At 39.8% G+C, this 25,497-nt stretch overlaps 2 protein-coding genes across 6 annotated transcripts in view; one reads left to right on the plus strand and one right to left on the minus strand.

The window, feature by feature from the left end:
• Positions 1-19,241, plus strand: part of LOC115446341 (ATP-dependent Clp protease ATP-binding subunit clpX-like, mitochondrial) — a 48,213-nt gene extending 28,972 nt beyond the window's left edge. Inside the window, exons 5-15 of one of the 5 annotated variants that reach the window (XR_005111996.1) lie at positions 2,894-3,010; positions 6,813-6,957; positions 7,575-7,666; positions 8,141-8,294; positions 14,275-14,377; positions 14,519-15,466; positions 16,081-16,173; positions 16,605-16,733; positions 16,973-17,174; positions 17,573-17,624; positions 18,028-19,241. Coding sequence is in view for 4 of the 5 variants with exons in the window: in XM_037436478.1 (XP_037292375.1) it covers positions 2,894-3,010; positions 6,813-6,957; positions 7,575-7,666; positions 8,141-8,294; positions 14,275-14,377; positions 14,519-15,466; positions 16,081-16,173; positions 16,605-16,733; positions 16,973-17,158; positions 17,573-17,624; positions 18,028-18,029 (2,021 nt within the window). In the remaining variant the exon portion in view is untranslated. Of the gene's footprint in view, positions 1-2,893; positions 3,011-6,812; positions 6,958-7,574; positions 7,667-8,140; positions 8,295-14,274; positions 14,480-14,518; positions 15,467-16,080; positions 16,174-16,604; positions 16,734-16,972; positions 17,175-17,572; positions 17,625-18,027 lie in introns of all 5 variants that reach the window. The other 4 variants (XM_037436478.1, XM_037436481.1, XM_037436480.1 and 1 more) reach the window with 4 other exon arrangements.
• A 1,279-nt stretch (positions 19,242-20,520) lies between these two features.
• On the minus strand, positions 20,521-22,727 carry LOC115446351 (kynureninase-like). Its single transcript, XM_030172970.2, has one exon. It carries the CDS (start codon positions 22,561-22,563, stop codon positions 21,280-21,282), a length of 1,284 nt encoding a protein of 427 aa, XP_030028830.2. The 5' UTR covers positions 22,564-22,727; the 3' UTR covers positions 20,521-21,279.
• Between the last annotated feature and the right edge of the window lie 2,770 nt (positions 22,728-25,497).

Raw genomic sequence — 25,497 nt, forward strand, 5'->3', positions numbered from 1 at the left:
TATATTGCCCGTAGAATTTCTAATATTATTGCCGTTATATTTCCGGATTCTAAAACATACTAGAGATCATTACTGCTACTTACTACTGCTTATTTTTGTGAAAATAGATCTAGAACTTGCTTATTCATAGGCTTTTGTCCCGCGGGAGTCGTCTCATCACATTTTAATGAATGATGCAGAAATAGTGTCAATTTACTACCTACCGCCAGTCAACCCCTCTGAGGGATGGAGCACTCCGCGTAATTACGAATATACTTGTCATGCTTATTTAACACAAGCTTTTGTTCACCTTGCGTCTCTTAGGCAATCATCTATATCTATACTTATAATAAATCTGTAGAGAGGTCAATTCTGTACATGAAATATATTTCCAAAATAACTATCAGGGGGTGATTAGGGATCGATACTGATGCCAAAAATGCAATTAGTAAAATTTTTGTCTGTCTGTTTGTCTCTGTCTGTCTGTCTGTCTGTCTGTATAACCGTTATAGAAACAAAAACTACTCGACGGATTTTAACGAAACTTGGTACAATTATTTGTCATACTCCTGTGCTGGTTATAGTATACTTTTCATCACGCTACAATTAATAGGAGCAGAGCAGTGAATGGAAATGTTGGGAAAACGGGAGAAGTTACTCCATTTTTTAAGCTTCCGTCGCGTGTGCAACCTTAATGGTTAAAGCTACACAGAAATCATGTATGACGGAAATGTTCTCCTTAAAATTATGTAAAAATATCCCACGACAGCATATGTCTATCTTTTATGGTTGACTCACAATAACACGTGTAACTCCCGATAGCTTAGCAGTTCGAAGCTTTCTCATTATATTTGTCTACTCTTACGTTTATAACACTCTCAGTCATCCCTAATTAAAAAAGTTAACATTATTAAATATTCCATAAAAAATAATCATAGAAATCGGTATAGAAACACCAAAGTTATACATGAAATACGCTAATAATAAACCATCATGCGTGAATACTGAATCATGCTATAAGGATTACTTTTGTATATATATAAGGTCGCGAACGCACAGGCAGGCGGCTTGCTTGGCACCTAGAGGCTAGCGAATCACCTAGCGAGTAGCTTCGTAAAACGAACATTCTCGAACGTTTGCGACCGGCTCCATTTTTGAAGTCCGTAATTCACGCGGGCGAAGCTGCCAGCGGAAGCTAGTTTTCTATAAAAATATAATTTATTTACACAAGACTATCCCTATAATAAGTATAATAAAAATAATATCAGCCTTGTATTATATACTGTCACACTACTGGTCACGGGCGTCTCCTACTGAGAGGGATTATGCCTTAGTCCACTACCCTGGCCTAATGGAGATTGGCACTCTTCTCATACCCTCAAAATTCTTATATAGAACTTCTCAGTTATGCAGGTTTACTTGCAATGTTTTCATTCAACGTTAAAGCAAGCGATAATTCACAAAGAATACACACATCATTTTAGAAAAGTCGAAGGTATGTGCTCTTGGGTTTTGAACTTGCGGACATTCGTCTCGGCAGTCCGTTCCACTTTCAACTAGACTATCACAGATTAATAATAAGTATATTGCTGGCCCAAAAAGCGTGTAAATGTAGATTTAGTGATTTAATCACATATAGTATGTAGGATAACATACCTTTACGCTTTTTTATTTTAGATTGATTCCGAGATTGTTAGAAAACATTTAATTATTTCACATTCCAAGCGCGCTTGTAAAAACCTCACGTTGGAACAAGTTAGTGCGTTGGCAGGACATGGTTGTGGATAAATGTAGCTATTTTTAGTTTTAAAACTGGATTTGTCCCCAGCAAGGCAGGCTTGATAAAGGTCGCAGGAACACCTTAGATGCAAACCGCTTTTTACAGGACCGTCTGGAAATCTTTAAGGGAGGGCTATATTCAGCTTACTAGTGGACTATGTGGCTTATGATACTGGATTTTAGTTTTAAAATTAGATACCAACCCGTGGGAAATAAGGCACACATATGTATTAAAATTTCGGACTCTCGGTTACAAGGCGTATGTGACAATTACCTACAACCATAAATTGCATAAAAGACGTAGATGAAAATTAAACACGAAGGTGTCTAATAAAATGAAGACAAATATGCATAGATTAAAAAGGTTTCTAATAAAATAAATACAAAATAGTATGCATTCATTTTTGCACTTCAAAAACATTAAAATACCAACACAACCTAACCATATGCGAGAGATGGTTGTATTTTCATCTACGCAATTGGTAACCTAAACCAGCAAGAGATAGCTGTGTTTGTCTATACCATTGGTAATTATAAAACTAAAATCCAGTATCATTAACCACATCGATACAACGTGGTGGTCCGCGTTGTATATTTCTATTTATTGGATATTGTAGACCGTGTAGTGCGTACTCACGAGACCTCTGAGACTTAGGATGACAAATACATCACAGTGCTATGCAGTGCATTAGAATTCCAAGTTCTGGGTGGTTTTACGGTTTAGGCGATTATATGAATCATGATGCTGACTAAGAAAGCTTGAAGTGTTGTACGAACAATGGCCGTCACGACTCATAAACGTTCAAATGTAGTTTGAACTTATTCCTTATTATAATTTTGACTAGTTTGTCAATTATGAATTTGTCCATGTGACACACATACCCACACCTATAGCCTCGTTTTCTCGTCTTGAAGGGATAGACAGAAGCGCAACTAGTATACCCAATTTTCGAAACGTGTGTTCCATCCCACGACGTGATAGAGACGAACCTATCACCATATCGGGCACAAGTACGAAACTCTGGGCTGATATTGAGCAGAAAAACAACTAATGTAACTTAGCTTGAACCTGGGACTTTACAGCGATCCTATTGTTCCAGTACATGGCCCACTTATGATTGTCGTTTGTTTCCAGATCTGCTTCACCTGGGGCACGGGAGCGGCGGCGGCGGCGCCGAGGTACTAGAGCGGCAACATCACGAGCTCAGACTGGACAAGAGTAATGTCCTGCTGCTCGGACCTACGGGATGCGGTGAGTTGATGATGTACCATTATTGAACAGTTCGGCGGCTGCTGTATACAAAGTTTTGGATGATGTTGGTACATTTTGCTAGTGGTAGGATATATGTTATATCCGTCTGTACAGCGGTCACCGCACCCAAGGTGTTAAAACCCGCCATAGTGGTTCACGTAAGTGTGTTGCGTTCCGGGATAAGCCTGTGTATATCCTCTTTCTCCAGTCGGTGCCTCAGTATTGAGGATCGTGACTCTCAATTATCTTCACTGTGATGTCTCTCCATCGGCTTTGGTCTTTTGCGTGATAAAATGCTGTATTAACGAAAACATTCAACGCACTGGAAATCTGGTCTATCCATCTTTTGGGGATTCCTCCTCGTGGTTTCTTACCTTCCAACTTTCCAACCATGAGCAGCTTTTCCAGGTTGTCTGTTTCGCGGTTCCAACAGGCCGGTATAATTGTGTTGCCTGTCGAGGGTTAATCATCACTCGTTACATTCTATTGGAGCCCACTTCACTTACCATCAGGTGTAGTGGACCCATATAGCTGTGCACACAAAAAAAAATATGGGCAATTGTGGTGCTCCAAATCGAACAACGACTTGCTCAGAGCAAAAGGCATAATCTTAGTGAAAGGGTTTTTGTTCTTATCCCTTGCATACAGAACTAGGAACGTAAACATCAATCGTGTTACAAGTCAGCCTCAAGAGAGGCGGTCGTGATGAGGGTAACGCGGGGAGCGTTGTTGTGAACAATTTCCATAAGTTACGTAATGTTTAACATTCAAGGTTGACGCGACCCGGTTTTGTGATACACATGTCAACCTATGAGTCAGAAGTTGATTCGTATGTTTTTTTTTATCGAAAGGGCAAATGAGCAGGTGCATCACCTGAGAGATCGCTCGTAATTACCCAAATGAGAGTATATAAGCTGTTTTTAAATAATAAATGCTTACCACTATACGTCACTCATCGAATGGAGAGACTGGCGAGGTTTTCATGTGTACAGTGGTCACAATCATGGGTTTAAAATATATCATCTGCCTATAGAAAAACACTGCTAAAAAAAGTCTACCTTAAAGAAATTAAGACCAACCAGACAAAATATATAGATTATAAAAATCCCCTGCAAAAAGTATGCTCTTAACAGCAATAAAAAGAGAAAAAACATCTCTTTTCTGCGTATCATGTACTGTAGTTTATACCTTTAACGGAATTTGAAAAGAGCAATACCAGAGTCTCTTGCCCGTTATTCTCTGGTGAGAACTGCTTTCCGAACTGGTGGTAGAGTTAATATTGACGGAATCTAAATAATGTATAATATTTTACAGGTTCAAATAAATTATTTCATTTTATGAATTAGACATAATTAAACTGGTCAAGTGTCAAGCGAAATCGCAAACCAAAACGCAGAAATTTGATAGTTCATATTCTGTAAAATGTTCAGTCTATTATAACCCGTAAACCGACGATATCTAGGTTCACTAATAGAATTACCCAAAGTCCTATTCCAACGCATAATTACTTTGATAGTTCATATTCTGTAAAATGTTCAGTCTATTATAACCCTTAAACCGACGATATATAGGTTCACAAATAGAATTCCGTTACCAGTCTAGGTAACCATAAAATTTACCACGACAATTTACACATCAGTCCTTTGGTACAGTTTAGGAATACCCACGATAGCTTGTAAATCACGGTCCGCGACCGACCGCGCGGAATGATAAACGCGCTTTAGTATTCCGATGGCGCTCGGTTAATTGATTCTGTTCTAACGCAAGATGGTGGAATGGAAGAAAGATGTTATCTCTTTGCGTAAACAAGTGGTCATTCGGTTGATTAATAAGTGGCATGACGCTCGCCTGTACAGTAGCTACACAAAGCAGTGAAAAGCTGAAATGTACAAGATACCTCAAAAATGTATTTGAAATTTGAATACAAGATTCAAAATACGTATTTCCATCTTATATCTCGTATATGAATACTTTTAATATCACAATTATAAACACAACATTTTCTACAACACTTTTACTAATTTACGTATTTTTATTTACATTAAATATTAATGCTAGGATATATTTTGTATCCGCCCGGATAGCGACTACCGTATACAACGCGTTAAAACCCGCCATAGTGGCCCACGTAAATGTGTCGCGGTCCGGGATCAGCCTGTGTATATCCGGTTCCAACAGGCCGGCATAATTGTTCGACTGCCGAGGGTCAATCATCTTTCGTCAGTCGACATTCTATTGGATCAGGTGTAGTGGGCTCAGTTCAAAGACGTCGTCCTATCATACAAACAAATCTGAACACACTGTATTTTACATAAGTCTCCTGTCTGTAAATGATAATATGGCATTGTGCAGTGTACTGGTTTCATGTTTAACTATCGCCGGTTTTTAATAAATGAATCAATCTTAATCTTCGATTCGTTCCCAGAAATGAACCAATCAAAATAACTCATTTGTAAGAATGTCAAAAAAATCTTTGTTTTGATTGGTCAATTCTTGCGATTGATCGAAAAATACGATTCGAGTTCTTTTATTGAAAACGACGGTTAATTATAATAAAATGTAAATAAAAATTAAAGGTTTTTTGTGAGGAAGGGATGAGGAAGGGACTGCTTTGACGAACTTCCTTATTTATCATTACAAATATATTGACAGCGTAACTTTACCATTATAAATATCCTTTCTTAATCAAAGTTTAGATGACAAGACAAGATAACAAAAGTTGACATCCACAAGCGAGTTTACGCGTAAACGATCGCGAGCTCATTTCAGCAAATTTAGAAGCTTGCTTGCGGCGATTCGCATGCGTATAGAATTATTGATATATTGTCCCTAACATGAATGCATCTAGATGTTCTTGCGCAATATATTGCTGCAAGAACTTGCTCGTCTAAACTTGTGTTTACAAAATTAGTAAACACTATAAATCGACTAGATGGTGGGAAACATTGGTAGGTATTTTCCGTTCACCTCCACTGGCCCACACACCTCACAAATGTTAAATCGGCAATAAATATTTCAACCACGCGTGCATTTACAAAACATAAGCTGTTTAAGGCGTAAGATTGGGAAATAGGTTTGTCTATATTTGTAAAAATATCTCCGGTTCGTAGAATAGTTATTTTCGGTTTATATAACAAGGAATTTTAAGTTTGTTTTGTTTATCTAATATGTTAAATATATATTTATACATTTAAAAATGTATTTTTAGCTTGACCAGGAAAATAAGCAACCTGTCTTGCTATTATTACTTTTTCGTTTTACAATTAATGTTGTTTACATGTTGTAGTAACATATTATCCTGTTTAGGCCATACTAAAGATTTGGGTATTTGCTTAAACTGGAAATATAAATTCATATCTTTTGGGTATTTAAATGCGCGACTGAGCGATATATATCGATTATAATCGTTTTATAATTACAGCCGTTAGACTGCACTTGACAGGATGTTTCATTTGTGCAAGAATTAAGCCTAATTAAAATTAAAAAAAATAACATCGATTATCTATAGATCAATTTTACCAACATAAAACAAACTAATTTAAAATGTTACGTCATTAAATCAATTAATCGATTTCAATATACGATCTCAATCTTATTCGTCGCTCGAATATAAAAACAAACCAATCAAAATAAGGCATTTTGCAAGCATGACAAAAATACTTTATTATCATTGGCCCATTTTCGCTGCGGATATAAAAAAAGCTATTGGGATTGTTTATTGAAATTCGAAGTAAATCGATATAACATTACCTTCATAAAGCATAGATACAAAGTTAACGAGTAACTCCTGTATGTGTTGCAGGTAAGACCCTGCTCGCGCAGACGATAGCTCAGTGCCTGGACGTTCCGTTCGCTATCTGCGACTGCACCACGCTCACACAGGCCGGGTACGTGGGCGAGGACATCGAGAGCGTCATCGCCAAGCTGCTGCAGGACGCCAACTTCAAGTTAGTACTCGATTTAGAAAAGACTTTGCTGTACCAGTAAACAAATGGAAATAAAACATGTGAGAATGGAGCAGCCTGTGTATGTCACGATTAGGAGAAATGGAGCAGCCTGTGTAGTGTGTATGTCATCATTAGTAAAAAAATATGACGAATGATGTAGCGATCTAGTATCTGCATTTCCTATTTAATCGTAATTGTAGTCAGTGTAACTACTGGACATAACGAGACTTAACATCTCATGTCTCAGTATGGCGAGCGCAGTGGAATACAAAACAATGCTTTATAATTCGAGGTGTTTCATGATGTTTCTATTGTTTATGGGCGGTTGTATCGCTTACCACCAGACGAACGGCAAGGTCGTTTCGTCATTTAAAGCAATAAAAAAAACTATGGTAACAATAAAAAAAAAACACCGCGGTCTTTCTTAATAACTATTTTATTTGAAATTCGACTATTGATATGAAAATTACTACATTAATAACTATTCCAAGAACTGTTTCTGTCATTTGATTTTTTTAAATGAGAAGAAATTTATAAAAAAATACTTCAGCAAGTATGTGCAGGGTTCACGGTTTTACGATTAACAGTAATTTATGAAATAATTATATTTGTTCCAGCGTGGAGCGAGCACAGACTGGCATCGTGTTCTTGGACGAGGTGGACAAAATCGGCGCCGTGCCCGGGATACACCAGCTCCGAGATGTGGGGGGTACGTGCCCACTGATTTTTCTTGCAAACAGACACTAAGCTATAAGTTTTGTTGGTTCACAAAATACGATCTTGTTTCGACAGCAGTACGTCCAGATTAACGTTCAAAAAGAATACAAATACAATACGAATAAGTGTGAAATGTGAACTAACCAAAATAAAGTTTGTATTACATCCTCACGGATCATTTACTTTATTGCTTTGTTCTTGAGATCGATCCGAAAATATTGTGTATATATTTACTGCCGCTTTTAATAATCGATCCCAATCGCAATTTTCGATCCATTGCTAAAATGAATCGATCTAAACACACTTTTGACATGCGAGTAAAATTACTGGTTACGACTGGTTTATTATCTGGATCGATTTAAAGATTACGATTGGGGTGTTTTATTTAAAACGGCGGTTATTGTATAAGTTACTCCACGAATTCCAATTCCACACTGATGATATGATATTCCTACGTCGTTTCTAGGCGAGGGTGTGCAGCAGGGCATGCTGAAGATGCTGGAGGGCGCGGTGGTGTCGGTCCCGGAGAGGAACTCGCGCAAGCTGCGCGGCGACGCGGTGCAGGTCGACACCACCAACATACTGTTCGTCGCCAGCGGAGCCTACAACGGCCTAGACAGGTGAGTGACATGTGTACGCACAAATATTTCAGTAGTTAGGTATTTGGGGTAACTGTCAATTTCTGGTATTGGTGAAGATAAGCAAGCTATACGAATATAAATAGATATCAAATACGTTTTGGATGGTATTGGATGGTGTTTCTACTATATGGGCGGTGGTATCGCTTATCATGAGGCGAACGACAAGCTAGTCTCGTCTTTAAAAGCAATAAAAAAAAAACGAAGCATGCTTTAGCACTAAAACGCGTATAAGTACATTATACATTAGGTAGAATAAAAATATTGGCATTGTAGAAAAACGCAATGAAAATAGGTAATTAATTTTAGAGTGTTAAAAAATACCCCAATATAATTTTTATCTTACCCCATTCCGGTATAATTTGCATAACACTTATTGTCATGTGCAGTGCATTTATTGCAATGTTCGGTCCAAAGTACAACCAATTAGAGGGTTAGGATATGTAAAACTCAATTTTGTGTCCACTTTGAGCGTCAGGCAAAAAATAGTAAGGCATTCTTAAGTAAAAGTTCATTTGCCAAGAAATAAGTAGTTTGGCCTATGGTCTTTTGCACAGCGGCGTCATTTTTTATTGTACACTATATCATGTATAGAAGGTGGATTGGTGGATATCACGTTCAGAGGGTGGATCCATAAACTATCTGTCCGATAACTTATTGGGTCTGCTACGGGTATGCGACCCCGAACTACTCTAGCTACTAGTGTCACAAACCTTATCTTCCGTGACAGTAGTATCCTTGTCCCTTCCATTTCCCTCTTCCTTTCTAATTATCCCTCCTTATATAAATTCCTTTCCTTTCTCCAACCGGCTAAAGGCGGTATAACCTAGCTCAACTAGGCACAGCCAGCCCCCCAGACCGTTGACAGGCAGCAGTATTAACGGTGCGAAGAACTGTGCCTCTGCGATCGCCAACCCGTTTGCCCAGCGTGGCGATTATGGGCATAAACCCTCCAATGATACAGAATCATAGGAAATGGCCCCCAGTTCCCGGTCGCCCTGTTATTCCTGGCCAAGGCGGCGGTCACGGTAACGGCAGGGCAGGGGGTGCGAAGAATCCCCGGGCTACGATAGGCCGCCCATCTCAACTGACCCTGGCAACCTACAACGGCAGAAGTCTTCGGCTTGATGAACATCTCGCACAGTTGGAGACGGAGCTAGAGAACATAAGGTGGCATGTCCTAGGGTTGTGTGAAGTCCGTAGAGAGGGGAGAGGACTCTATCACCTTAGACTCGGGCCACCTTATATACTACCGCGAAGGCGATAGGATATCCCCAGGGTGGCGTAGGCTTTCTCGTCAATAGAGCCCTCACTAACAACGTTGAAGAAATTTCCAGTGTGTCGACCAGGGTAGCTTATATGGTTCTTCGGTTATCTAAACGATATACCATGAAGATCATACAGGTCTACGCACCGACTTCGACACATTCGGACGACGACGTGGAGGATATGTACGAGGACATATCAAAAGCCTTGCACAATACCACAAAGGCCCATTTCAACGTTGTTATGGGGGACTTCAACGCTAAAGTGGGAATCCAAAGTCACGGCGAATCCAGAGTGGGACCACATGGTTATGGATGTCGGAATCACAGAGGACAAATGCTCGTAAACTTTCTTGAGAAAGAGGGGCTCTTTTTGATGAATTCATTCTTCAAAAAGGGACCCCAGAGGAAATGGACGTGGCGAAGTCCGGATACTGTGACAAAGAACGAGATCGACTTCATCATGACGGACAAAAAGCACATATTCAGAGATGTCTCAGTGATCAATAGGTTTAATACCGGATCCGATCACCGACTTGTACGAGGCTCTCTGAATATCGATATTAAGCTTGAAAGAAGCCGTCTCATGAAGTCCACGCTCCGACCTAATCCACTCCAAATCATGGCGGGTTCCGAAAAGCTCCAGAGAATGCTCGGAAATAGATTCGCTGCATTGGCACCCTCTGAAGATATTGACGAGATCCTACACAATCTGGTTGATGCGCTTAAGGGAGAGGGCATCAAAATCTGTAAAATGCAGCGTAGAGGCAGAAAGTCCAAACTCTCGGATGAGACTCTACGGCTTATGGCAAATAGACGCGAAAGCACCCAAGTTACTTCGTCAGAGAGGTCAGACCTTAACAGGCGCATAGCAAAAATGATACGCCGAGACCTTCGGAGCTTCAATACACGCCTCATTGAAGAAGCGATAGAGCGAAACCGAGGGTCTAAGGTATTTGCTCAGCAGCTTAGAAGGAGCCACCTGACGAAGTTAACGACACAAAAGGGCAAAACCGTTTCGTCACAGTCGGAGATTTTTGCCGAGATTGAGGACTTTTATGGTCGATTATACGCTGCACATGCTCCTTATCCACGGCATGTCGACCATGATCCCAGAGCCACCCTGACGCGCCACTACAGCGACGATCTGCCAGAAATCGACCAAGGCGAGATCGTGTTGGCTCTGAGACAACTTAAAAATGGAAAAGCCCCCGTGAGGACGGAGTTACTTCGGAGCTCCTGCAGGCAGGTGGCCTTCCTGTCATACAGGAGCTACAAAAGCTGTTTAACACCGTTCTACACTGTGGGAGAACTCCAAATGCGTGGAGTAGGAGTCTGGTGGTTCTTTTCTTTAAGAGGGTGGATAAAACCCTTCTAAAGAATTATAGGCCCATCTCACTCCTGAGCCACGTCTATAAGTTGTTCTCCAGGGTTATCACGAATCGCCTCGCTAGGAGACTCGACGAGTTTCAGCCCCGGAGCAGGCTGGGTTTCGCGGAGGATACAGTACCATAGACCACATACACACAGTGAGGCAGATTATACAGAAATCCGAGGAGTATAATCGGCCCCTGTGTTTGGCATTTGTGGACTATGAGAAGGCCTTCGACTCTGTCGAAACCTGGGCTGTCCTGGAATCCTTACAGCGTTGTCAAGTAGATTATCGCTATGTCGAAGTGCTGAGATGTCTATATGAATCTGCCACTATGTGTGTCCAAGTACAGAACCAGCAGTCGGGACCCATTCAGCTGCGCAGAGGGGTGAGACAGGGGGATGTTATTTCCCCAAAACTGTTCACAAGCGCACTGGAGGATTTGTTCAAGACTCTGGACTGGAAAGGTATGGGCATTAACATAAATGGTGAGTACATCTCGCATTTGCGTTTCGCAGACGACATAGTGATAATGGCAGAAAACACTGGAGGAACTACAACAGATGCTAAACAGCCTTGCTTCGGCCTCACAGCGAATAGGTCTAACAATGAATCTGGATAAGACAAAACTTATGATCAATGACCACCTAGATCCAAGACCTATCGTTGTCAATGGCCACCTTCTCGAAGCTGTTTCGGAATACACCTACCTTGGGCAGATTCTGCAATTAGGAAGAAACAGCCTTGAGAGGGAGGTTAAAAGAGAATCCAGCTGGGCTGGGCCGCATTTGGCAAACTGCGTCGGGTTTTCTCGTCACTTCTACCACAATGTCTGAAAACGAAGGTTTTCAACCAGTGCGTCCTACCTGTCATGACCTACGGTGCCGAAACGTGGACGCTCACAGTACGGCTGGTCCACCAGCTCAAAGTCGCTCAGCGAGCTATGGAACGTGCTATGCTCGGAGTTTCTCTGAAGGATAAACTTCGTAACGAGGTCATTCGTCAGAGAACCAATGTCACCGACATAGCACACAGGATTAGCAAACTGAAGTGGCAGTGGGCAGGGCATATCTGTCGAAGAACCGATAACCGATGGGGTAAACGAGTTCTTGAGTGGAGACCACGGCTCGGCAAACGTAGTGTAGGACGCCCTCCAGCTAGGTGGAGTGACGATCTGCGAAAGGTCGCTGGTAAGAACTGGATGCGACAGGCCGAAGACAGGGTAAAATGGCGTATATTGGAGGAGGCCTATGTCCAGCAGTGGACAAAGATATAGGCTGATGATGATGATGATATCATGTATAAATCATAATTTATAAAATGAAATAATACTATAGTCTATTTTTAAATACATATCGTTTACCTTTTTTAAGTTCCGTTATACGGGGTGTCCCAGAAAATAGTGTCAAGTGACGGTCCAGAAGTACAGCATCTTTTGGGGTATCTGAATCACCCCCATGTTTGTTCTGCGATTTTTCATAGTCTTCGAGTTATGATTATTTTTATAAATATTTGAGAATTTTCGATTTGAACGATTCAATGTTTATTTTTAAAAAAAGTAGAAGACTTTTTCGAGATTTTTTTGTTGCAACAAAATTTTCATTAGTTGTACTTTTTTACTAAAAACAATCAGCTTCATAACTTTAATAAAGATCATGAAAATGTTAGTGTAAAGTGGAAAACTTACGTTCAATGAGTTATGAATTAAATAATCTAAACAGGTGACTTCGTGGTTCTAAGGTAGGTTAAAAAAATCTCCCGACTCTCAACTTACATATTCATTAAAAAAACATAGCCTTTCATGGGGGCTATTTTGGCTAAAATCACCTTTAAAAGACAGCAAGATGGAAAATTCTTAAAATTTGCAATTAGATTACAATTTTTGTTTGACGTGTCATTATCCTTAAGGTAATTAGTATGTTAACTAACTGAAAATGACTGCAAGAAAGTTATGAGTTAAACACTTGGCATATTTTTATGTTTAAGTTCAATTAATTTTGCATGATTCGTTTTCGAGGTTTAAGGGTTGTAAATGGGTGCAACTCTTTTACCTGCAATTACAATGTGCCAAGGGGATAAGAGACCGAATTATTGCTATCTCTCTCACTCTTGTTGGAGAGAAGGGCAGCGTGCAACCGACGTTTTACGTGATTCGAAGCTGAGCTGTGAGAAATCGAATTATTGCCATCTCTCTCATTTCAAATAACAATTACTTACTAACTTTTTGGTTTATTTATTTAATTTCAATTCATCTAAAAGAAATAAAATTAAACCTCTAAAGGTTAATTAAATCTTAGCTTTACTACAGTAATTTTTAACCTCCAAATGTTTGAGTCATAGTTTTCTAGGAGTCATTTTTAGTTAGTTAATAAACTAATTAACCTTAAGAATGACCTACCTGTGTACCACAATAAATACAATAAATAAATAAATAAATAAATAAATGATGAAATGTCTATGTGATTCGGATACCCCAAAGGGTGCTCTATCTCTGAACCGCCGCTTAACATTATTTTCTGGGACACCCTGTATATATCAAAATATAGAATTATTTTTAAAAACCCCTGCTCAAACAACGGCTTATAGTACCAGGAATATTTGCGATAACGCGCTGTCAGGCTTTTTCACAAATTGGTGTCGACATTATATTGTTTAGGATGTGTATATTATGTACTCAGTAACATAAAACATTCTAGGGTACTACGTACGGCACTGAATATTTCAATGAACATTCACGTTTATAATAATTAACTACCTATAATAGCTATTAACACTAAAACGTTAAATATTATGTTTTCAAACGTTTCCTTGGGTCAATTTAACTAATAGTTTCTTATATACCTACAGTTCATAATATTTTCAATCGTCACATTGACATATCTAATATTTTGACAACCAAGGATTTAATCTTACAATACCGTGTAGATACGCCTACCGCCACCTAGCGAGCGTTTTGTATAACGCCCAAGGTCAACACTCAAGGACATTTACTCTACTTTCATTCGTAATGAACGATTATACAAGACCAATATTCAATAATAATAGCTTTCAAAATAGGATGGGGATTGTATTTAATGGCACCGTGCAAAGACGTTCGCATAGATGACTAGGGAATCGTTGCTGGAGGAATCTGCAGGTGCTTCTGGTGCGCTGAAAATGGTCACCGCATATATTTAGTTGGTATTGCCGAGCGTAGGGTTGTACATAATGTTGAGGTGGCGGTCAGGCAGGCGATCTCAAACCCTCCAGCCAGCCGAGATTGGATAGGGGTTTACTTTAGTACATTTTAAGTAGTCGACGTTATATGAGTGTGGTTGTGCGTCAGACTGGTGCAGCGGCGCAGCAACGAGAAGTACCTCGGGTTCGGTGCGTGGAGCGCCACGGGCGAGCGCGCGGGGCGGCGCGCGGCGCTGCAGCACGCCGCGCAGGACGCCTCGCCGCTCGACTCCGCGCGCGCCGAGAACGACGAGCGCGACGCCTGGCTGCGCAAGGTGCAGGCGCGCGACCTCATCGACTTCGGCATGATACCGGTAACTGTCCACTGTCTAGCCGCGCAGCACGCCGCGCAGGACGCCTCGCCGCTCGACTCCGCGCGCGCCGAGAACGACGAGCGCGACGCCTGGCTGCGCAAGGTGCAGGCGCGCGACCTCATCGACTTCGGCATGATACCGGTAACTGTCCACTGTCTAGCCGCGCAGCACGCCGCGCAGGACGCCTCGCCGCTCGACTCCGCGCGCGCCGAGAACGACGAGCGCGACGCCTGGCTGCGCAAGGTGCAGGCGCGCGACCTCATCGACTTCGGCATGATACCGGTAACTGTCCACTGTCTAGCCGCGCAGCACGCCGCGCAGGACGCCTCGCCGCTCGACTCCGCGCGCGCCGAGAACGACGAGCGCGACGCCTGGCTGCGCAAGGTGCAGGCGCGCGACCTCATCGACTTCGGCATGATACCGGTAACTGTCCACTGTCTAGCCGCGCAGCACGCCGCGCAGGACGCCTCGCCGCTCGACTCCGCGCGCGCCGAGAACGACGAGCGCGACGCCTGGCTGCGCAAGGTGCAGGCGCGCGACCTCATCGACTTCGGCATGATACCGGTAACTGTCCACTGTCTAGCCGCGCAGCACGCCGCGCAGGACGCCTCGCCGCTCGACTCCGCGCGCGCCGAGAACGACGAGCGCGACGCCTGGCTGCGCAAGGTGCAGGCGCGCGACCTCATCGACTTCGGCATGATACCGGTAACTGTCCACTGTCTAGCCGCGCAGCACGCCGCGCAGGACGCCTCGCCGCTCGACTCCGCGCGCGCCGAGAACGACGAGCGCGACGCCTGGCTGCGCAAGGTGCAGGCGCGCGACCTCATCGACTTCGGCATGATACCGGTAACTGTCCACTGTCTAGCCGCGCAGCACGCCGCGCAGGACGCCTCGCCGCTCGACTCCGCGCGCGCCGAGAACGACGAGCGCGACGCCTGGCTGCGCAAGGTGCAGGCGCGCGACCTCATCGACTTCGGCATGATACCGGTAACTGTCCACTGTCTAGCCGTTCAACCCTACGACGCATGCGCATACTACGATACATAGCGAATGGAAAGGGTAAACACTTCCCAGAGTAAGCCCCGCGACATCCCCGCTCAAAAGGTGGTAGGGAATGGCTATCCTGGCGAACATATCCTATCATGAGTACTTGATTCACTACGTCGCAGAATAAAGAAAAATTAGTGTTATTTGAAACTGGCTGATAACACCGCTCGGTATCACAAAATCTATGCCACTGCCGATCCCCTACCTTACAGGAGCTACAGTGGCAGGTGTGAGAACCAGAAACGTCTCTAGTCGACTGTCACGAATTCTTTTCCGTGTATATTTATTAAACTCCATCGTAAGATCGACGCAATATACCTTGGTATTTTTTACACATATTGCAAGATTTAACTCTATAGCCTGCCTTATGCTTAAGCAATCCAGTCACAAGCAAATCATATTTGTATTTTGATATCAAATATCCCAAACGAAAAATATAAACCAGAGCCACCTTCTATATACACCTAACAAACCAAAGAGGCAGTAAAACAAAATGTCTAGTTTTATGTTTTTTTTATGTAACCAAGTTAAGGTTTTACCCTTGTATGTTTCAGGAATTCGTCGGCAGATTCCCTGTGCTCGTTCCATTCCACAGTTTGAACGAGGACCTACTCGTCAGGATACTCACAGAACCTAAGAATGCTATGGTAAGTAAATATTAGAAGCTATTTACAGAAATTTATAATACACCCCTTGTAAATTAGAGCGAAACAATACATGATTCAAATGTTAATAGAAAAAACAAAATGTTCACTAATTAACAAAAAAATCCATTTTTTTGTGACTTACCCCATTGTTATTATATCATGTGACATTGTTTTTTGCAAATTTAATTTGATATTTTTTAACCCAATAATGATTTTATTATTTTTTAATTATAATAATAATTCTATCATGTAACATATTATGTAGAAAATTTAATACAATATTATTTCAGTTCAATATCTTATACCCCATTTATAATCGTAGGTCTTTTTATGCCTTATTAATGAATCTTGGTATTTTAACAGCCGATATGTTTATTTTATTGAATAAGTTTTAAATATTGTTCATAACTATATCGTCTATTGTTGGTCAGGTATCACAATACAAGCTGCTGTTCGCGATGGACAAGTGCGAGTTGTCGTTCAGCGACGAGGCGCTGAAGGCGGTCGCGGCGCTCGCCATGGAGCGCAAGACCGGCGCCCGGGGGCTCAGGGCCATCATGGTAAATAAATCATTATCGTTATTATAATCATGTTGTAACTTATTATGAAATTGGTTGTCATTTGTATTTTTTTGTATAATAATAATTATTATTATTTATTAATTAAGGCTCTGTTACTTTACTGACTTTGTAGCTCCACTGAGCCAGTTAGGTTGGTTTATTATAATTTTAAAATTGCCACATGATCCTTTGATCGTAGATGTTAGTTGATAATTTGTGATGTGTTGCGGTGTGTTCAGGAGGGTCTGCTGCTGGAGGTGATGTTCGAGATCCCCGGGTCGGACGTGTGCGGCGTGCACATCCACGAGGGCTGCGTGTCGCTGGGCGAGGCGCCGCGCGTGTCGCGCCGCCGCGAGCCGCGCCGCCACGACGCCGCCGCCACCGCCGCCGACAGCGCCGACGCGCCGCTGCACGACTGGCCCTCGGTGCGCCTGCACAACTGTACGTACACACGCACCCGCACACGCACACACTGCACGGGACTACGGAATAATGAACACACACTCACGCCCGTATCTGAGGGGTAGGCAGAGGCGCAGCTCTCGTCGAAAATTATGTGTCTCCATCTCATGATGTCATAGGGGGAGGAGATATAATAGGACAATAGAACAGATTTAATGTTGAAACCAAATCTTAATACCTAATAATAGTAAATTGCAAATATCTTACTGAAATTAATCACACTTCTAATATTTGATGGGAATAAATTGTATACTTTTTCACAACACAACAATCAATATCAACAACAAACAATTGGCTGAATTACTTGTACGCAAAACGTTTGTATTCAGCATAACTATTTATATATTTTTCACAGAAAATATATTATACTATTTCAGAACACATGCATTAATACTGAAGTGTGGCCGCGCGAAAACGGATACACTTTATGTTAGTACAAATAATGATTTTATTCCAAGAAGTCCATTCGAAAGCACATAATATAACACAAATGTACTATCAGTAAGACTGAGTTAGTGGCGCAGAAGTATTTTATTTCCATTTCAAATAGTTAAATATTTCGGCATATATTATTTTGTTTTTATTTTGTAGTTGTTTGAAGAAAGTTAAGTGATCTTGCGATTTAAAGGCTACAAAATTATTGAAATCCTTATAATTTATTTAAAATATTTGCCGTTTACCCCTTCGAGTACATCCTACAGTTTCACTCCATTAATTAATTTTTGGATGTATGAAAGAGCGCAATATAATTCTTAGCTATTTGAAAAACAACACAATAAACATAACCAAACATTACGAACATTTCAATTGAATAAAACATATTTGATTGCAGAGTTTAAACACATCAGTTTCACAACCATCTGTCACTCAGTCACGTGCGCTGTGAGCGGCTACAAGTATGGTGCTTACAAACAAACAAACAAACAGACAGGCAAACGAACGAACACAAGCAGACGCGGACGCTCGGAGCGTCAACCATGCTGGGGACACGACGCCGAGGGAAAGGATGAGAGTTTATTTAAAAAATTAAATGTTATTTAAAAAATTACGATTACAAATATTTGTGTTCATGGAAATTTTAAAAATTAACACGACTCTGAAACGGGTCGATAAATTGTAGATTTTTTTTTAAATATTGTCTTTGTTTTGATATAGACTCGGTCTTTAAACTCATGATGCCGAGATGATTTCTCATGCCAATTATCAATAGCTTGCAAGCAAATCTTGCCACACAGACTGTTCTAGACATCCGTTTAATCTAGGCTATTTAGATTCAATGTTGTGTGACGTCCATTTTAAAACAACGGTATTACAAATATTTGATGGCTGAATCAAAAGTTTCACGATGTTCTATGTTAAAAATATATTGGATCAGTAAAAATGTAATTGATTTTGATAGATTGATATTGAAAGGTGCCAATTCCGATGGAAGTTGAACTGATATACCCCAATACTAGCCTGTTAATAAATAGAGCTATATTGTATGAGATACATAATTGGGGTAACGGACAAAAGCCGCTGACAGCGACAAAAAAAAGTAAAAAATATAAAAAATCATCAAACTACGAGAAATCTTAGCAATATTCAATGAAAATTGGTCAAGTTGTAGAAGAAATCACGACTTAATAGTCTTGATACTAGTTCCTCGAGTTAGTTTATTGACAAACAAAATGTTGTACAACATCATACAACATTGCTCTTGTGATGTAAATTACTGTAAATATTAAAATAATAATAGAAACATTAAGGTCTAATATTAGGACACGTTTTTTTCTGCTATGTCCAACTAAGTTGTAAGTACGAAAATTTACACCCAATGTTGCTAGATGAAAAAATAGTTTTTTTTTTAATATTTCGGCCGGCAACGTTTGAATATTTTGTTATTATTATATTTTTTTATTTATAAACGGCGGTTGTAGTGTGTTTATAAAAGTCTCGACAACGCGCCCTCGGGATGATGTGATATGCCTTCGGAGCTGATAATCACATTACAACTATATAAATTAGTTTAAGCCTATTTTCAATTAAAAATGTAATGAAAAACTATCGAGTTTTTTATTTACCCCTTACACCTATAACAAGCAATTTTTAAGCTTCAATGATCTGCCAGAATGTGTTTTGTATTAAGACGTGTTTAATTTGTAACTGCCGATTTCTATAAACCAATCAAAGTAAGTGATTTGTAAGCAAGTCAAAAAAACTTCCGATTGGTCCATTTTCATGATTGATCGAAAAAACTCGGGTTTGTTTTTTGAAAGGGACCGGTGATAACTTTTTGCGTTCACTTTGCCTCATCATATTAAAGTAATTCATGTAGTTCAAAGCAATATCTCTATTTGTTACTAATCGTAATGCTAGGAACACACTGGAATTTTTAAGTGTTATGTGGTAAGTTACAGAAAAGTACATTCGAGTATTACGTACAGTCAACCACAAATGTAGCTGAACGAATTTAAATATACTGTTAAACGCTCTTTTTAACCGACTTCAAAAAAAGGAGGAGGTTATCAATTCGACGAGATTTTTTTTTTTTTTTTTTTTGTATGTTACCTCAGAACTCGGTCATTTATGAACCGATTTGAAAAATTCTTGGCACCGACTCCAAAATTGGTATCCAGTATATACCTGTTATGTGAAATTATTTCTTGGTTTTGAGTGGATTTTGAAGGCGGTTTAATTTTTTGTTAAAATTATTTTTATTACAGTAAACATTATATTAGCAAAAATAATTACAAAATATAACTAGACATTTTTTGTCTATGTCCAACGAGAGAGAATAATAGAATAGTCGCCGCGTGACATATTATCTTCTCTTCTGCCAGCATGACCGCGCAGCCGAATACTTCCGGAAACTTAAAAGGATACTTTCGGAAACTTAAACGGATACTTAAAGTTAAAATGATTGTTACGCACCGCCATCCTTTTAACTTTTATGTCTTTATAAACTATTGTTTTTTATTTTACTTATACAAATTTCAAAGAGTTTATTTCACGTAATGAAGAAAAATATTGCGATTGAAGTTAATTTGTAGAAGAGTTCAAAAGTTTTGAACTTGTTGAGCTACTTTTGCGGCTTACTGGATTCTTTCACACAATAACGAGGAAGTGTTATAAGGTTTATGCATGGAATAATTATGGTTTTAAGCCAAATAAAACTATTTGTAAGGCGGCCCAGTAGAGTCTGTTTCGTAAATAAAAACAACAGATAAAATAAATACAAATATGTATGGTAATAACTAACTACGCAAGAATATAAAAAAAAATACTGCATAAGATACTATATGACTTGCATACACCTTTATCAATTCCATTTATAGACATAATATTCTAATATTAATTTATTATCGACCTTAAATCATTGATATCAGCCGACATTAAACCTTTGTTATCTCTAATCTGGACATATTAATAGGTGGTAATTTCCAAAAATTAATGTCTGATGTACTTTTGTACTCGAATATTCTTATAATTCCTTGAGTTAAAACAATTTCAAGAATATTTTACATTATAATCGATGTTGCCATATACGTCAATGACGTTTCCTTGTTGTAGTGTATATTTCCCTATAGGTTTTTGAGTGGAGGGCCCTTGAACTTAAGATTCCGACATCACAATATTATATAACATAATCTCGTTGGTCTACATTTAAAGAAAAATAAAAATAAACACAAGAAATTATCTATACTATGTTTAATTCATTTGTTAAGATTTACAATTAAAACTATTCGTTACAAATTAACATCTTTTTCTATTTCTGTTGTAGGCAGATGTGCTATCACTAGACTATACACAATTCACCAGCTATGTGGGCTCCCATGTAATTCAGGGAATATATTGCCATTTACCGAGCCAATTTTAGATTTTGCGTTGATACTGAACAGAAAAGCCAATATCAATTAACCTATTACTGAAATCGAGCTCGAGACTTCAAGACGGTAGTTGTACTGCAATAAGTATTTTAAACAGTCAACTCAAAACTTAAATCTAATTAAACTGTTTCAGTACGTTTGATTTGCGTTAACGGAAAAATTATACTCAAACATAAAAACAATAAATAACAGCTATTTATACTATTATGACGAAGCTACACAACCAGAGGTCTGTTATCACCAACTTCCTTATAACTTCCAGTCTTAACTACGTTTAATAAAATTTCAACTAAATCGTAAACCTCTTGATATGTATTGTACAGAGCGACCGGAGCTAATCGAATAACGTTTGGCGGCCTGAAGTCCGGGACGACACCTCGCTTCTTCAAAGTTATGCTTATTTTATAAGCCTCGTCATGTTCCAAGCACACGTGACCGCCTCTTTTGCTATCTTCTTTAAAATTACCTATTGAGAAACCGTATTTCAACAGCTTTGCTTCGATCAAGAACATTAGATACCCGGTTATATGAAGAGATTTCTTCCGTATATCGCCCATGCCCGCTTCGCAGAATATTTTCAGTGCTCCTTCCAGACTAGCCATCGATGCTACAGTGGGGGACCCTAACTGCCATCCGCTGGCGTCTTGCTGATGCTCAAACTCTTGGTTCAACGCGAACTGTGTCTCGGTCTTGTTTCCATACCATCCAAACATACCCGGCAACATCTGGAAGTGTCTTTTGTTAATGTATAAAGCGGCTGCTGATCCCGGACCTCCATTCAAATACTTATAAGTACACCACACTGCAAAATCGGCGTCCAGATCTGTGAGGTTGATCTCTATAGCGCCGACGGCGTGGCATAAATCCCATCCTATGACTATCCCTCGTTCTTTAGCCACTTTAGTAATTTTGTCCATGTCTAGAATCTGAGCTGTTCGGTAGTAAACTGTTGGTAGGAAAACTACAGCCACGTCCGGAGTCATGTTGTTAATGATTTCGTCTTCGTCCATAAATTTCCCGTTGTAAGGCGAGACTATCTTCACAGCGTCTTTAGGATCATACCCTTTCAACATCACTTGACTATCCACTACATATCTATCTGTCGGGAAGTTAATGTCATCTACTAATATTTTGTACCTGGTTTCAGTTGGCTTGTAGAACGTACTGATCACCTGATGTATGTTGACGGTTGTTGAACTAACCACTGCTATTTCATTTGCATCGGCCCCAACTATCGGTGCCATCATTCTTGCCAAATAATCTGAGTATAAAAAATATTTCGAATTATCGTAGTTCCATATTTTGATTCCTTCTTCTTTCCATAGGTCCATTGCTTTTTGGGTGCATTCATCTGCCTCCTTACTGGCAAGGCCTAGGGAGTTTCCACACATGTATATCACATCTTTTTTCACGTAGAACCTCTGTCTGAAGTGCCCTAGAGGATCATTGTTGTCGAGAAATTTAGGATAGTCCGGTCCTTCTTGATAATTTCTATCCATGGTAGGGTTAACTTAACGATTTATTGTTTTATTTGGCCGATTGAGACGTTTTTAAATTAGATGATAGCCTACGAATAGAGGCAGTACTCAGTAATAATGTAACGTCGGCTGTGAATTCTGCAGTAGTCTAGTATGCATCGGGGTGATTTCCTATAAATACGTATGATTTTATTATTGAAGGTGTTATCGTAGCATTTATTAGCAATTGTTATGCGCATGTATAACAAACGGAATTATTAAATGTAATGTGACCATAAAGATTTTCTCTATTTTCTTTTACAAATGAAATCTATTTTATATTTTGTAAAAATGAATTATTGCTACTCTTTCCCTTTTGTTGTAATGTACGGAAAACAGGCTAAAGTAAATCACCCCACAGCTGCTACCTACCTACTGAATAATCGCTTCCATAATATAAAAGAATACCTTCTATGGAAATCGTGAGTATATTGCAGAATTTAAAAAAAGACATTACTGGAGCTCCATCGTTTATGGATAAAAAACTCAACCTAATACAAGCCGTAAAAACAATGCTTTCCTCACGTCTGTCACATCGGTAAAACTGCACTATCACGGGAGCATTTATTGTTTTGGGTTTAAAGCAAAGGGAGAATGGGGCAGCTGCCTTCTCCCCCAGAGATTCTTTACTTTACCTACAATTTGTACTTTTCTGATTTTCCATATCAACTTGCCCCCCTGGGCCATCAGCTGGCGACGCTCTTGGTCGAGTGTAGTCTACACTTACACAAAGTAAAGAGGTACAAGTAACGTCGGTAAAAATTGAAATATAAAAAGCCGCGATAAAATCCAAAAAATATATAATTTTAATGTCCAACATTCGCGTAAATATACGAAATCATTAAGTACAAGTAGTCAAAATGTTGTAATTGACCTATAATTGAATGCCTTTGAAATATCTTAATAAAAACTATGTTCCTAACAAGAGGCAATGCGTCCGATAAACGGACGTTGGCGACAAAGTTCGTTGATGATCAAAAGAATTAAACCAGTTGCCTCAGAATACAGACTGTCGACACGAGCATTTGTGGTTTTCCATCAAGAGTTCACGGTGCTAGTTCAGGTGCCTTCGCTCTAATACCAACGAAATAATACTGTCCTATCTTAAAGCATGGCCACACTCGTCTGTAAAGGATCACCACAGATAAACACGTAGCAAATGATAAAAGTCATAAAAGTGATAGGTTGATACTGCAATCGAACAAATCAAAACAAACCGTTTGTTTGATTTTGCTATAGCTTGTGGGCTGGTCTTTTAGTTCTTGACATTCAACAAGTCATTTAGAAAATACCTTACCTATCTAATTCAATAGAACGAACGGTACTAAATGGCATATTAATTTGGATTGGCCCGCCATAGCGGTTTGTAACGACGAAGCAAGGGTAACCACTTAGCCGGTATTAATATAGTATGCACCTAAGTCATACCTGCATAATTCTAACGACCCTTCCAGACTGCGACGTATCTATTTTATTTGTTAGTACTATACACCTCATCGGAGACACTAGTTCATTTGCTTTGTTAAGATAGCAATACCGGGAGCACATTAAAATATATCTTAGATCAACATACATTAATCCTCATTTATAGATACCTACCTAGTCAATATTTCACACACTAGTTGTGATTGCATGGACCTAGGGTTGTCACGTTCAAATTTAGCTTTGGATACTGTCGTGTCGTATTTGAGGACTGGAAAAACAATATAGGTACTGCTTGGATCAGAAGAAAACTAGGGACACAATGTAAATTTTTGCCTTTTTAAATTGATGTTTTGTACAGGTCTATTCAAAACGCTAATTATCTCAAAAGCCAGAATTCATTTGAGTAGGTATATATTGAAGAGTCAGGCAGTAGCATATTCGTCTATAAGTAGGTGGTAAGTATACGCAACTGAGCCAATCCGACTATGATACCACTGTGAAAAAAATAACATGGAATTACAAGTTTTTTTTTCCATTTCAGAGCATAAATTTTCTATATCCGGGAGTACAAATAATATGATGCTTCCTAATCCTTACTCCTTTTCGACAAAGCCAAAAGCCCACTGAATGACGAGACGAGCTTGCCGTTCGCCTAATGGTAAGTGACACGACTGCCCATAAACAATGGAAACACCAACACCTTGAATTACAAAGTAGGTATTGTTTGTAACGTGAGATGTTAAGTTTCATTATGTCCAGTAGGAAGGTACAATGGCTACAAAGACTACACACTGCTGCTTGGCGGCATAATGAGATATTGCAGTGGTGCCTACCCAAGCGGACTGGACTGGTAGTTAATATAATGTGTTTATGTGATGGTGTGGTTGGTGGACACTTTTTAACATCAGATACTTAATCTGTCTTAAGAGCAATTAAATTCCCGTTTCGCTGTTGGAATAAGTACCTTACTTAAACTTAAGGACCTGTGCAGACGACGTATTTTATATCTGGGTACAGGCGTTTCTCACATTTATGTCTTAAAACACACCATATCTACCTATCTCATCACAATGTATTTAATGCAGGTTTAAGTTGCATTTATATCGCCTTGTTTCAGCGCAGAAGTATAAAATATACCGTCTGCGTAGGCTCCAACCTCTATCGAGTCATTGATGTTTGCAGCACAGAACCAAGCAGTACCTACCTACTTACGTAGGAAGGTGTTATAAGTACTAACCTATAGGAATCCAATATAAAAAATAATTGTATTTGTTTTATTTCGATTTTTGGTAGTTACTTCGACCATCAGCTATCAGTCACCGACTCGCACACACCAATAAAAAAAAACCTTCAACTGAAGGTTAATGTCGCACCTTCACGATACACCCTGTAACCCTGATGAGTTATTTACGTCAATCCGTATCGCAAATAAATACGCGCTGCTATTGCATAGGGATTACCGCGACATTAAGCTTATTTTTTTATTACCTT

Source organism: Manduca sexta, chromosome 8, assembly GCF_014839805.1.
Source record: "Manduca sexta isolate Smith_Timp_Sample1 chromosome 8, JHU_Msex_v1.0, whole genome shotgun sequence".
NCBI lineage: Eukaryota > Metazoa > Arthropoda > Insecta > Lepidoptera > Sphingidae > Manduca > Manduca sexta.